The 15030-nt window shown below is 50.0% G+C and overlaps 1 protein-coding gene across 46 annotated transcripts in view; it reads right to left on the bottom strand.

Annotated features, from left to right (window-relative positions):
• Positions 1–15030, bottom strand: part of TCF7L2 (transcription factor 7 like 2) — a 193971-nt gene that overhangs the window by 67507 nt on the left and 111434 nt on the right. For 20 of the 46 annotated variants that reach the window (XM_036439052.2, XM_045582091.1, XM_045582088.1 and 17 more), the window contains one exon: positions 5279–5419. The exons of the other annotated variants lie outside the window; for them this stretch is intronic. In XM_036439052.2, coding sequence (XP_036294945.1) covers positions 5279–5419 — 141 coding nt within the window. The remainder of the gene's footprint in view (positions 1–5278; positions 5420–15030) is intronic. 46 annotated transcript variants of the gene reach the window in all.

The raw sequence follows: 15030 nt of genomic DNA, 5'->3' as shown, positions 1-15030 counted from the left end.
TCCCAAACATCTACCCCCCTGACGTGGAAGACACTGATAACAGGGAGTTCCTCTGCAGAACAGAGATATCTCGAAGAGGAGGAGAAGGAGGAGAAGGAGGAGGAGGAGGAGGAGGGAGACAGGCCGCCTGCTGGACAGATAACGAGAACACCGCCAGGGAGAGCGTCCACGTGTTTTGACTCTGGGGCCCCAGAAGGATAAAAAAGTCTGAAGGCTAACTTAAACTCACCCTGGCCACAGTCTAGCCCATGGAAAACTGATCTGTCACATCACAGAATGACCAAAGGGGAGCAACCAAAACAACAAATTGCACAGAGGACAGCATGTCACGCGTCCAAGGCCCAAGTCTTCTCTGTGAATGACCCTTGTCACAGCGGACGCAAAGAAAACATGTGACTCACAAAGATTGGAGAAAAGGGAGGTGGTCACAGAGATAAGGGCTGTGAGACGGCCCATGGCGTCTGGGTGGATGTCAGGCGGCCCAAGAGGCCCGGACCCAGGGTGAAAGGACACGCCACCCACCCCATGGATGGAGCTCCTCAGCGGATCCCCACGCACTCAGTCTGCGCTTCCTACCTCCTGCACCAGCCTCTTGGGGTGGAAGGAAAGTGGAAGAAGTGGGAAGAAGAGCGGACACAGAGTTCAGTCCAATGAATGGTACACAACAGGGGTAACAGGCCCCAGAGTGACATGACCCTCTCCCTCTCTGGGACGGTTTCCCCAGTGCAGAGCGCAGGACAAGCTGTGTCCATCACGTAGGGGGTGCCGATCGGCAGTGGGAGCTACAGCCTGGTCACAATGCCCTGGGAATGAATGGGACTTCACCAAGGTGCTGGAAATTCCAAGTTGGGCACCGAGATGTCCACTCATGGTTCTGCGGTGGATTGGCAGAGGAAACTAGGGCACTCATGTAAGACTCCAACAAAGAAGCTGTGCGAAGAGAGAGTGAGAGGAAAAATAAAATAGATGTGTGGTCCCATGGCCATCCCACTCCAAGAGTGACCGTAGGGGAGGGATTCGTTGCTGGCACCGATGGTCCAGGGCTAAGCCGCGGCATGTAGATCACGCAGGCATTCTGCAACACCCGGGTCATTCTGTCTTTGTCGTTTTCAACTCGCACCCTCTCCCACGAGGGAGATGCACCCTCACAGTGAGACTGGAGAAGTGAGTGGTCTGTTTGCTCCCAGGCGATGACCAAGCAGAGAGAGGGCCGCCCCGCTCTAGAATGGTCAAATCTTAGAGGTTTTTACAAATAGTCTTTGGAGGCAGGACTAGGAGAATGTACCTATGACTAGTGATGTAATGTAAGCAGAAACCGATGTGAAGAGACTGTGAGCCCACCTATGATGTTTAAAGCACGTCTTTGAAAAGACAGGAAGTCTGTCAAAATGGGAATGCTGCCTTCCGGAAGTATCTGTGCCGTTTTCTCATCCTGCTTCTCTAGGTAGCCAGGACGCCTCAGGGAAGGCGCATCCTGGTGGGTCACAGACACGCAGTCATGCCCCCACATGATAGAGCCCTCTGCGCGGTGGACACGGGAAGCGGAGGGCAAATGAAACATTTCAGCCTACCGGAATGCTTGCCAGACCAAATCTCATGCGGAGATTTATAAAGCTGGCACTTCCGGTCTCTGTATGGTGCTGTGAAAGCCCAGAGTTTCCATACACAATGTGTACTGGAAAGTAGGGTGCCGAGGAGATGAAGCAAAGCGGCATCTATATTTGTGCCAAGGACTAACAAGCAAAAGCACCACCTCGGCCGTGATGCCGCACTTTTCAGAAATCAGACATATAACAAGCCACAGATTTATAGGATGTGGTCAAACATAAACCCAAGGAAAGTTTCATTTCCTCCCACTACGACGGTTAACTCCCTGTGTGACTAGCTTTGCGAAGTTAGCAGAAGTCTCTTTTCTCTTTAAATGTAGGAGTTGAGAGGTCAATAAGCCAGTACCAACAGTAATGTTCCCCTCTCTTGAACACACAGGTGCGCATGTGTACACACATACACACACACACACACACACACACACACACACACACACACACACTCGAGTATCCCTACACATGGGTTGCAAAGAGCCTCAACACCAGCACCAAGGTGGGTCAACCTAAACCTCAGAAGGGACTCAGTGCACCATCTTGCTAATCTCCATGAATTCGGAAAAACATGTCGAAGGCCCGAAGAGGAAGGAAGCAAGGAATAAGGGAAGGACGGGGACAAAGAACTTTTTTTTAAAAGATTGTTTGCAAGCATTTCCGTGAAAATGGTATTGACTAAGCAATTACAGGAAAAACACTTTCTTTTTATCTGAACGCATGTATGCCATGGGTCACACCCTATTATTGTCACCATTAAACTGGTTAATAGCCCCAATGTAATGACTGTGTGCGGCTGGCGTGAACGGGTACGGGAAGAGCTAACTAGAAAGACGTGAGTCATGCTGCCCAGGTGGGTATCGACTTTCTTAGTCATATTTACTCAACTGGTCAATCAACCTCCGTTCCCTGGCGGAGAGAACTATAGAGGGAGAACCCAGCTGAACTGCAGGAAAGAAAGAGGAGGGAAGGCGATCATTCAATATGGATGGGGTGGAAGGTACCGTATGGTACTTGTAGAGCAGAAAATGGGACTTAATTGTCCTGAAGAAGTTCTGTCCAGCTCCTGGGGAGGCTGGGGGTACTGAACACCCAGCACCTTCTCCTTTAGCAGGTGCAGATGGCTGGTGGGGAAGGCTCCAACCACGGGCTCCTGCCAGGGGCTGTCATAGCTCTGCCCCTTCGCTGTGTGACCTTAAGCAAGCTGCTTAACCTCCCTGTGGTTCTTCTGCAAAAAGGAAGAGTCACTGCACCTCCCTCTTAGTGCTGCCTTCAGGCTGTGAAGCCTTAAGGTAGGCAAATGCCCGGACCATGGGAAATGTGTGGTGAACGTCACTCTGGTCAGATTTCCATGGCTCAGGGCAGGTACTCCACTGTCATCCCTTTCTACAAACACAGGGATTGCATCCTGGAGGGTGAAGCACCTTGCCAACGGCGGGGAGGATATTGGGGTCACACCCAGTCCTGCCTCCATCTGCATGCGGTTTCCATGACGCTACCCAGGTCCTCCCCTAACACACCCGTGCTATGGATGGAGTTTCCATACATCACCCCAATTCTCACAGGAGGAAACACTTCCAAAGGGGCCTACACATTTCTGGGAACGCCTGCATGCGAAGCTGCCCCCCAGCAGTGGCCGCCCATCACACAGCCACACGCTCAGTGTGTGAGTCCCTAAGAATCCTGCCGGGTGCTTGTGCCAGACCAGGCACACCAGCTCCTCTGACCAAGCTCCCCCCTTTACAGGCTTCCTCATTTGATTCTCAGAACAGCCCTGTGGGATCCCCCTTCGCTGATGGGGAAACTGAGGGAGAGCAGTAGGGCAACCTTGCCAAGTTCACACAGCCTGTGAGTAGTGTCGCCGTGCCTGACCCAGTCCCGGTTGGGAATTTAGACCCCAGCCCAGAAACGGGGCACATTGGCACTGTGGATCTAATCTGCAGGTCTCGGGGTGTCAGGCAGAAACCTCTTTCGTTTTCCTCAGATTCTGCATGGGTGTCTGGTTCTCCTTTATGGGTCTCAAAACTCCGACCAAAGGTTAATGCGTTAGTGCTCGCAGGCCCTGGTGGAAGAACAGCTAAGGCCTTTCCATCCAGAGTCACTTACTAAAAGACTAGAGGCCCGGTGCACGAAATTCATGCAACAGTAGGCCTTCGCAGCCCCGGCTTCATCCAGAAGGTCATCTGGACTGTCGTTCCGCTGTTCAGGCTGTTTGGTTGATTTCCATATTATGCTTTTATTATTATAGATTATTATAGATGACCCAGGGAGGGGCTGCTGAGGAAAACCTTGCACCTGGCCACAGCTGCTGTACAGAAGGGGGACCCCCTGCTCTGTCAGAGCCAGGCCAGCGAAAGGACAGGGCTTACACACGCACGGGGATCCAGGTAATCCAAGCCCAGTCCAGAACATTCCTCTGTCTCCTGCACACCTGCCGGAAGGGGAATGGCCAGATAGCAAGCTTTCCACAAGACGCCAATCCATGGCATGACCAACCAGAGCTAAGGCACATGAGAGTGTTTCGAATCCTGGGTGCTACGTCACGTGAGAGGAAAACACAGACCTGAGTAAAGACTTTTAAATTTTAGACCCATGAATGTTGAGAAAAGAATTGCATCCAAATAATGAAGTGATTACAAACAGGTTAAAAAAAAAAAGTCGATGTCTGCCTTTCTTCTGTATGGTTTCCTCCACATCTCTGGTTCTCTTAAAGGGCTAGGTACTACTTCTTACACTAGAACAAGCTTCTTAAGATGACTTAGTCCACCTCTTCTCTCTCCAAGGCAAGTCACGTGGACACGTGTTAATATGCTCTAGGCCTGTCTCTGTCCTCTGAGCCCTAACATGTAGCACAGCACTCAGCACGTAGTAGGTATACAATAAATGCTTTTTAAAAGTAGAGGGCTTTATGAATTGGCTCTAGGATATTCACTTATCTTTTTTTTGTTTTTTAACTAGCATTAGTACGAAATCATTTGCCGTTTAAGTCTAAAAGTTACTTTACAATGTTCATCTGCATTGACTTGTGCTTTTCTGAAGATGAAAGCGTGTTCTCGATGTTCTTATTTCTCGGGACCACTAATCCAAAGAGGCCTGTCATGGCGGAGCACTTGGGGTACTGACGACATATTGAATTATTTAAAAGGAATTGAGGATGCTCCCTGTCCTTGGAGAGCCAGGCCTGCAAAGAAAGCCGTGCCCACCTGCGTGGGGGGGGGGGGGGGGGGGGGGGCGGGGGAGCCTGATTCCAAAGGCAAAGCTATGCATGCTAAGTGACTGATAACAGAGCAACGTGGGGGTGATAGCTCCTCCTCCACTGGGAGCTGGGAAAGGGCCCAGGGAATGATTTCCTGGGGGTCAAGTTCAATGGCATGAGGTGCTGTTCGCTGTCACAGAGGCTACGCAGGACATTGGACCGCCGGCCACCCCCAGGAGCCAGGCACCTCGGATCCCCGGGAGCCCCGCCCGCCGCCCTCTTCTGGTAAACGGGCATCTTTATGGCTCTGATACACCCATCAGTGGTCAGTTCACCCAGACATCATGGCACCCGACACGCCAGGGACTCGGCGGGAAGCCGGGCCGTGGCGGACGGGCCCTGCCCTGGCTGCAGGTGACCTTTGGATGGGCGGGTGCGTGCGGGGCTGGCTCATCTCATACCGTCATGGGGCTCCGTGACCTACCTCCAAGCACCAGGGCTCCCCAACCTTTTGTAAGGAGTGGCTCCTCCTCATGTCCCTGAAGACTTGAGTGCTGACAGTGAAGTCTGAGGGGGGGTAGAGGTGCTGACAGTCGTGGCCCTGAGTGCAGCAAGGGAGGGGACACTGCGGCCGGGAAGAAAGGGGAACAGAGTGAGGCTCGGCGGGCGGGGGCGCGGTCCCCAGGCGTTGGCGGCCCCGGCCTGGCTTTCTACCCTGACCCCGCTCCTCCAGGGCTCCACGCGAACCCACAGCTTGTCCACCTCCCTGCCGTCCAGCCTGGGGACCCCCTCTGGTGGCATCGTCACACAGCCTCCTCCATGCAGACTCTGTGCCATCCCTTCCCGCTCCCCACCTCTGCCCTTCGTCACCCCAAGGTACGCGGCCACGCTTGCCTCTGGGCCTCCAGGGGGCCACTTGGCTCACCTGTCTCCTCTCTCTCTCTCTCCCTCTCTCTCTCTCTCAACTTACCTTACTGAATCTTCTATTAGTATAAACCAGTGGTCGGCAAACTGCGGCTCGCGAGCCACATGCAGCTCTTTGGCCCATGGAGTGTGGCTCTTCCACAAAATACCACTGCCCGGGCGAGTCTATTTTGAAGAAGTGGCGTTAGAAGATGTTTAAATTTAAAAAATGTGGCTCTCCAAAGAAATTTCGATGGTACTGTTGATCTTTGGCTCCGCTGACTAATGAGTTTGCCGACCATTGGTATAAGCCATGCAGTATTCCTACCCTACAAAAATGCAGCTACGTAGGGCTCCACCCTACAGCTATTGGGGACGTCTTAACGTCCTTTCCCTCTGCCAGACGGCAATCGTTTTGAGAGAGAGGCCATGGCACAGACCTCTCCAGCCCCCTCGAAGGCCTGGCAGCCCCCACTTCAGGTGATCCGAGAGGATGTGCTGCCCCGAATCCCTACCCAGCCGGAGCCCCGTGGCGCGAGCTGCCTCGGTCCCCTGCCTGTCACTCGCCTGCGGCTCCACCATGGGTGTGCGTGTCCCTCCGCTACACCTCGCAACTACCCTTCAGGTAGGTCCTGTCACCCTCCCTTCACAGAGGAGGAAACGGACTCAGAGACGTTAAGGAGCATGCCCAAGGTCACACAGCTAGTCAATGGCAGAGGGGGAGTACGGACCAGGCCTCAGTCAACTTACAGGCTGTGCCTGTGCCGAGGGTGGTGGCTGCTCTATGGATGGCGGAGAACTTAGGGGCGTGAAGGGCGATCTGAGGCCCGAGAAGAGCTCTTTCCCAACAAAGCAGCATCATTCCAATTGGCTTTTCGGAAAGAAAATGTCTATATCCTTTCCGCCTGCCTCTGTTCCAGGTGTTAGACGTTTTATACGATGGAAGACCCCATGCACAGATGGCTCACCCTCTTCACCCGAGTCACAGAATTTAGTGAAGAGGGTGACACTGAGCGCAAGACCCAATATCTTAGGCTCTGATAGTCACTAAAAAGCATAGCGGGGACCAAAGACCGGGAGATGGAAAATCGATGGACATGAAGGACAAATCTGTACAACAGCAGCCACGGCTCTAGAATAATTTCCTTGGCTACCATATTTCCCGGGGCTCCCATGGGGGAAAGAGATGGGGGTGAGCCAGTTGGAACAAAATCATCCAAAGGCCACGTGAACTCCCCAAACGAGACGGGGCCACTTCACCTACAAACCGGTGTCTCTCCAGGGCCTTCCACTGGCAGCAGCTGTCCCTGCATCTCAACTGTGAAAGCCGCCTGTGGCAGGAGCCCGGAGTGCTGCCCACCCCGACCGGAGGCCCCGGTCCCCACAGCACTCCCGTGGCTCATTGGTAAACAGGAATGTGAGTCACTAGGCAAGCATGAGTCCATTCACAGGACCGCCCCGCTCCACAGCCCGGGATCCCATTCCGCCCTGTCACAGCAGTGACTCACCTGCCCGCCTCCCACCAAAGGTGAACGATGTGGCCCGTCCATTGTTCCTGGAAGGAACCCAGCAACAGAGAGGTCTCCCTCCTTGTCTGCTTGCTTTGTTTCCTAACACAATGCTGAGAGCAAAGAGGCAAGGTCCGCGGGGCAGGTGCCCAGGAGTTTGGGAAAGACATGCATCTAATAGGGTTACCATCAACGGGCATCATCTTTATCATCTTCCCATGCCTCCGCAGGGCCTGTCTCTCTCTCTCTCTCTCTCTCTCTCTCTCACACACACACACACACACACACACACACCCCTTCATACAAGGTCTAGATGCTCTTCATACCCAGCAACCTCAGAGCCCAATGAGCGGCTCCTTTTCACCAGCCCCGCAGCAGCTGCCCGCCCGCCAGCTTAGGGATTTGTGAACGTCACCTTATTCCCGTCTTATCTTAGGGGACTTCCCTGCTTTTCTCTTTATTCTAGTTTCCCTACTTACTCATTTCTAAACCTTTTGTACACCATGAACTCCTGTAGGCCACTTCAAGTTTGGGGAGGGAGGGGAGTAGGTGTCGTATAAACAAGTTCAAATGCATACACAAACTCACTTTGTGCCGTGAGCCAACGGCAGTCCAGTCTCCCCTAACAAGTAGAAAACTCGTCAACGGACCCTAAAGGCTAAACAGCAGGCCTCGGCTGCGTTTCCTGCACAGCATCTACTTGTGCTTTTTCTCCTACCAGCACACCCTGCGTTATTGAGGAGGTGCCACCCCAACTCCCAAAGCCATACAGCTCAAGTGGAGTGGATCCCACACCCAGCTCCAGGGATGCTCAGTCCAAATGCTCTCCGTCTATCGCAGCCCCTTAACCACAGCTACTGGTTGGCAATTGAGGGGGAAGGTAAGCTCTCTCTGGGCTTGAACCTGTCCCCGCAATGAAGTTAATCTGGAGGAAAGCAGAGCCAACAGCTGGGGGGAAATGGTGTCCTCGGGTATGAATGAGCGCCTGGATCCAGCCATGCCTGAGCCTGCATTAACTGTGGGCTTTTCCGTTATGCGTCAATACACTCTTCCAAGCTCCGTACAAGGACAGAGGGGCCTCCTACCTGGTGCTAAGTCTGCCTCCTCGCTTTCTCTGGAAGCACTGGCCATTGGTGACAGAGGATTTTAAGACCTGCATCGCCTCTGGGAAAGGTGGCATATTAAAAGAGAGGAAGACCAGCCCGGCCAGTGTAGCTCAGTAGTTGAGCGTCAACCTATGAATCGGGAGGTCACAGTTCAATTCCTGGTCGGGGTATATGCCCCAGATGATGCGGGCTGGATCCCCAGTGGGGGGCGTGCAGGAAGCAGCTGATGATTCTCTCTCATCATTGATGTTTCTCTCATTTTCACCAGAGACTCAGCACCTGATGACACGGAGTGTTGACCGGTTCTGGATATCACCACATGGATCGAGAGGAAAAATGTGCCACCAAAAAAAAAAAAAAAAAAAAAAAAATGGCAACAGTGGTGCACTCTACTATTTTGTTTCTTTATGAGGTCACACACACACCCCGCTCAACAGCTGGCTGGGCAATATTTAAATGTGAGCAGAATGAAAAGCAATGAGCTAGAAAGCACAATTTACTCTGCCAGAAAAAGTTAACAAAAAAGAAAAGAGTATAGACGAAGGTGCTGAAAAGCATCCCACACACACCCCCTAAAAAATACTAACACCTTCAGAGATAAAGACTGTATGAAATGATGTAATTCGGGCCCAATCTAGCCAATAGCTTTTGGCTGTTGGGAGAAGTCTGACTTACCTCTAAGGCAAAAAGAGGAAGACCAGAGTTTTCATCTCTGACTCAGAAAAGTGTGGCATGAAGGTTAATTGTATGTGTCAACTTGAGGGGGTCATGTAAAGTCAGACAGTATTCTGAATGCTGCTGTGTTCCTGGATGAATTTCACATTGACACTGAGAGACGGAATAAACCCTCAGGTGGATGTGCCTCCCCTGATCAGCTGAAGGCTGAGCTCTCCCGGAAATAAGGGGGCCTTACTTCCTCCTGCCTGGAGTGGAGACATTGGTTTTTCCTGCCTTCAGACTTGAACTTAAACTCTGGCTCTTCCTGGGTCTCGAGCCTGCCAGCCTTTGGACTGGAACCACCTCACTGGTTTCCTGGGTCTGTAGCTCACTGGCTGCGGAGCTTGGCACTTGCCAAATCTTCATAACGATGCGAGCCAATTCCCTATGGTGAGTGACACACATGTGTGCACGCACATGCACACATATACACACACCCTATTGGTTCTGTTTCTCTGGAGAACCTGCCCGATACATCTGGGCTGTGTCTTTGAGGTGTTTTCCTCTCTACAGAAAGAGGGGAAGGGTTATTGGTGGATCTCTAAAATAAGTTAGAACTGCAAAATGGAATGGGTTCTCGAAATCATGTAATTGAATGCTTTTGATTTTTTTAAATCCTTCCAACTAGATGTACCCAGAACTTCCCTGGAAAAGGACAAATTGAACCCCAGGTTTTAAAGATAGGAGTCAGGGTTCTATGCATACCCTGGAAGAATTTTATTTTGAAAGCACAGCATCTTTAAAGAAATTGAAAATTCACTTAAAAAAGGGGCATTGGTAAGAGCCATTCCACTAAAAAAATAAATTAAAAAAATAGTAAAATAACAATTTTTGAGAAATTCTTAAGGGGCTAGAATCCTACCTCTTACTATTTACCGATATATACACAAATATATACAAAAATGAAGATACAAAATAATAATAAGCAACATCAACCAACCACCCCAAGCTAGCCCATGTGCACTTGGTAACTCGGAAAGAAAGTTATGTCTGTACAGGTTACGCTCATCTAGTTCAGCTCCATCAATAATTCTCACCACTGAAGGTGAGGTAACTTCGATGGGAACTAATTATACTTGAACTATGCTCACAAACAACCTACCGCAGATGCAGAGAAACAGTAATGGGGGCAGGCTCCAGACAGGCTGCCATTATTGTCATCTAAGGCAAGCCCACTTCTTCCCCAAACCCGGGCACAATCATTGACAAGGCAAATGTACATGGTATTTGTTTTCTGGATTTATTGTTAGAAATGTGAGCGCGGGTGAGTGGCCAGGTGAGAGTCTGTGCACGGGCGTGAGTGTGCACAGGTGTGCCCACTGCGTCCGTGCAAAGGTAGGTGGTATCAGCAATATGGAAGCCCCACAGTCGGGAATGGCAAGTGCCACCTCCCATACAACACCTCCCTCCTCTTCCCTGATCCGTGACGATGTCACTCAGCCACCCCACTGAGCTGGCATCAGGGGACACAGAATCACCATCCCGGCACTGAACAAGAAAGCAGGGCTGATAACCGGCACCCTCCTCCCCTATTGAAGGAAACCAAATGTTTGAAAATGCAAATAACGGGTTTCTAGAACAACCCTGGAATTTCTCCGGGAGACGTTTTCATAATTCACATCTTGTTAGCCGCGGGAGCCCCGATGACACCTCTTCTTTTCTCATTTCTAACCGATGATTAGCATTAGCTAATAACATACTATTCTCTGCTATTATGTGTCCTGACAACATCAAACTCCAGAGGGTCTTCGTGGTGTAATAACTGGATCGCTGTGCAAATGAGGACTAATTTATGAGAAAATGTTATTTCAAGCTTCTCTGGTATGTTGTTGGTTTTTTTGTTTGTTTGTTTGTTTGTTTGTTTTTAACAAACCATTATTGGCTGAAATGCACTAGCTGCACAGAAACTTATTAAATTGAATAGTTGGAAAAAGCTTGTTATGAAAGGAGGAATCACACTGGAAGGCCATAAAGGACATCAATAGTAAAACCAGTGGATTCCCACAGGCAGGACCGATCCTGACACCCTCTCATTCCTATTCTCTCGAACGCTCACCAGCTCCATTCACTCACGTCCCTGGTTCCAAAATGACACTCGCCCCCAATGTGTCATCTCCAGAAGGAATCACGCTGCTGCCAATCAGAGATCTCGAGCAGCCACCTCTGTTGTCATCAGGCACCAGTCTCGGTCTCGGGCGATCAGAATGGGTCCTGCTTGGACTCGGTGACGTGGCGGAAGGCAGGGAGACACAGCCTGGGCCAGCTGCTTTGCAATGAACGCTTAGTACTATGGTATTTGAGGTTTCTCAGCTTAAAAGAGGGAGTCAGATCGATCGGAGGGATCAGGGCTCTGGGATAAATGAACCCCTGTGCCACCCAAGATAGGCGACTATCTCCTGCCACCCCAGACATGTATGTCTTTGTTAGTAAAAATCAGGTGGAAGAGAGCCTCGCGAGAAGAAACAATCGTGCGTGCGTGCGTGCGTGCGTGTGTGTGTGTGTGTGTGTAAGGTGACAATGGCAGCACACACCATCTCATTCCTCCATGTGACAGGACACACATGACTGGAGGGATCAATCCCATCCACTCCCATCTCTCCCCACCTGTTCGGGCGTGGTGCTCGGAATAGCAAGCCACACCTCCTCATTCAGATGGCTGCGAGAGAGCACCTAGTTCTCAGAGTCCCCTTAACAACTACTACAGCCTCCCTGCTTCTTAGAGTGAAAATCATCGTCATGTGTCTGACATGTGCGGCCAATAAAAGGGGGAAACCAGGTGTCAGGTATTTCTTGAAAAGTTAGCAGAGCTGGAGGGTGGTGACCAGAGCAGCCGGCCCAGACTGGGCCCCTCCAACCCCTCTTCCCCGCCACAGAGAAACTCCCACCTCTGCTACAGCAACCACAGCGAAGGTGGGAGCCCATGCAGCCACTCTGGGCAAAGTGGCTTTTCTTTCCTGTCTGCAGACTGTAAACATACCTGGGCCTCTTAATATTTGCAACAGGTAAAACCAACAACCAGAAGAGTAACAAACCAACCAACCTAACACTAAACAGAACGCTCCCCGCGATGGAAATAACTTCACCCAATCACAACCTTCTGATTGCCATTGGAGCGGTTACCACGGAGGAGAAAGGAAAAAGAGGAGACGGAGCCATGGGGCACTGGTATGAATCATGGGACGTAATGTCTTAATCCTCAGCCAAACTATGGGAAAAGTTTCTAGCAACCGTTTCTACTTTAATAAATAAAAGTCTTTGGTGCTTCTGGGAGTCCACAAACTCGGAAGTCACCTTGAGCCAATGTTTGGTTTCAGGTAGAGTCCGTTAAGGTAAGTGCTTGTTCAAATATGTAGAGCATCCATAGACTTGAAATTTTTGCCCCAAAACAGTATTTACCGGAAGAGCACTTAACTTCCTATTAATGAAATTTACAAATTAAAAGAAAGATGGTTTAGCTTCATATAAATTTTTTAATTTGTTGATTTCAGAGAAAAAGGGAGAGGGAGAGAGAAAGAGAAAAATCAATGATGAGAGAGAATCAATGATCAGCTGCCTTCTGCACACCCCCTACTGGGAATTAAGCCCTCAACCCAGGCTTGTGCCCTGACTGGGAATCGAACTGTGACCTCCTGGTTGATAAGTCGATGTTCAACCACTGAAGCAACAGCAGCCGGGTTGCCTTCTTATTTTTAAATACTGAAGCTTACCATCATCAGCTCATGATGGAGCAATAAAAAACATGATCTGCCTACACAATGGAATGCTACTCGGCAATTAAAAAGATCTGATATGTGTCACAGCATAGATGAATCTTGAAAAGATCATGCTAGGTGTAAGGGGCCAGACACAAAGGACCACATATTGTGCGATTCCACATACACAAAACGCCCCAAACAGGCAGGTGCACAGTCAGAAAGCAGATGTGGGAGGAAATGGGGAAAGCGAGAGTTAACGAGTAAAGAGTTTCTTTTGGGGGAGATGAAAATGTTCTAACATTGGTTAAGGTGATGGTCACAAAACTCGGTGAACATACCAAAACACCATTAAATCTCCACTCTAAATGAGTGTAAGGCATGGCATGTGAATAAACTTATTTTTTTTTAAATGTGTTTCAATTGGTGTCACTGCCATGATCTTCTCTCTACCTGACTGCTTTCTATTGGGACCCTGAGCACGTTTTATGTGAGATAAATATGCAAGTCTGGGAAATGGGTGGGATAAAAATTATTATTCCCATTTCACAGGCTGCAGAGGTCTGGAGGCTTCTGTTTTCCTCCCACCGGCTGGCCAGGCTTCCGCAGGGCATGGGGCGAATATGGGGGTGTGTGTAAATTATGGGGAAGAGTAGGGGTCAAAGGCCTTATCATCCCCACATCAGGGAGGAATTGATAACCGGCTCTTGCCAGATGCCTAGAAATTTATAAGGCTGGGGTTGGGTCATACAGACAGGCTGCTACACAAGAGACATTGAAAAATGGCACTTGGGTGATTAGGTTGCAAATCTTAATAGCATGCAATTCAAGTTAAACAGTTTAGCTAACCCAGCAGGGGAGAGGGGGAAAGAGCCGCCTCTGGAGCCGCTATCCGCTATTCGGTTCGGTGAACGCACAGCCAGTTAGATGGGGCCATACAATTTTCACATCGAGCCTCCGGCGCGCCCACAGGCAGCTGAAGGCACGAGCGTGCTGTAGATTTTCCCACGTTTTCAAGAGTCGTGACAGCCCTCTTCAACGAAGCCGTTTAACAGAACAGGAGGTTAAAGTAGGAGCGACCAACACTTGTTTTCTTAATTTACACCTTTTATTTACTTCCCGGAATGTCACAGAGGAGCCCCGAGATGTATGAAGCACTGTCAAGAGAGGGCTCCTTTTAAGAATAAGAAAAGGATTGAGAAAGCAGAATGGTGTCCTAGAAGGTAATCTGGAGCTGTATCTTTAAACACACACACACACACACACACACACACCCATACACATACACACAAAACACACACACACACAACACATATACACACACACACTTTAGTATTTATTCTGGGAGAAGCAAAATGATCTGGATTGGGTCTCTGACTTTAAAAAAATAAAAATGAAAGACGATGTAGTAGGTGAGGGCAGGGCTAAGATTCGGAGAAATATGAATGTAATGACTTCACATCACGTCTTGCACTCAACACACCGCTGGACCTCACGCACACAGCGGCCGCTGCTCTCCTCTGGGGCAGAGGCCTTCCCGAAGCATGAGCAGCTATGATCGCTTGTGTCCTCATGTTGGGTAGTTTTAATCGTTTCTCTAGAATATTCTAGAAAATTACTGAGATACTTTAAGTATATAATTGGCAAAAAAAAAAAAAAAAAAAAAGACAACTTAAAATGTACATTTGCAAACTGAGGTGTCATTTACTTTCAAATATTTTCCTATATTCGTAGTCAGTTCTTCAGTTTCAGGAAGAAGACTTGCTCAATCAACATGTGAAAACAGGATCTCTCAGCCTGGACACTGCTGACATCTTGGTAATTTTGAGGGGGTGGGGTTCCTAGCAACCTTTGGCCTCTACCCACTAGACAACAGCATCATCCGCTGCCCAGCTGTGACGACCAAAATGCATGGTGGCATTGCCAAACCCCTCCTGGGGAGTGAAGTCACCGCAGGTGAGAACCGAGGTAACTGGTCTACAAGTTTTCCTACAACGGGGAGGGATCCAGAGGCCCGAGACTGAAGAAGGACCTGGACCACTGCATCAGCAACACCACCTTCCAACCCGAATCTGAATCCTCCAACAGCCCTCAGGAAGCCCAGCAGAATGTGGCAATGATGTAAACATCCCCGTGAGCCCCCCAGAGGCAAGTGTGTAACTTCCAGCTAGGTGCCCAAGTCCCACAGAGTCCCACAACTCGTTCAAGTGTCCCTGATATTATCGCTGACAAATGTGCAAAGTGACAGAAGTAGCAAGATTGGCACCCTCTAAGGCAGTGGTCGGCAAACTGTGGCTAGCGAGCCACATG

Source organism: Pipistrellus kuhlii, unplaced genomic scaffold (assembly GCF_014108245.1).
Source record: "Pipistrellus kuhlii isolate mPipKuh1 unplaced genomic scaffold, mPipKuh1.p scaffold_m20_p_15, whole genome shotgun sequence".
In the NCBI taxonomy this organism is placed as follows: domain Eukaryota; kingdom Metazoa; phylum Chordata; class Mammalia; order Chiroptera; family Vespertilionidae; genus Pipistrellus; species Pipistrellus kuhlii.
The sequence above is the reverse complement of the archived record's forward strand: the minus strand, read 5'-3'. Positions and strand labels throughout refer to the sequence as shown.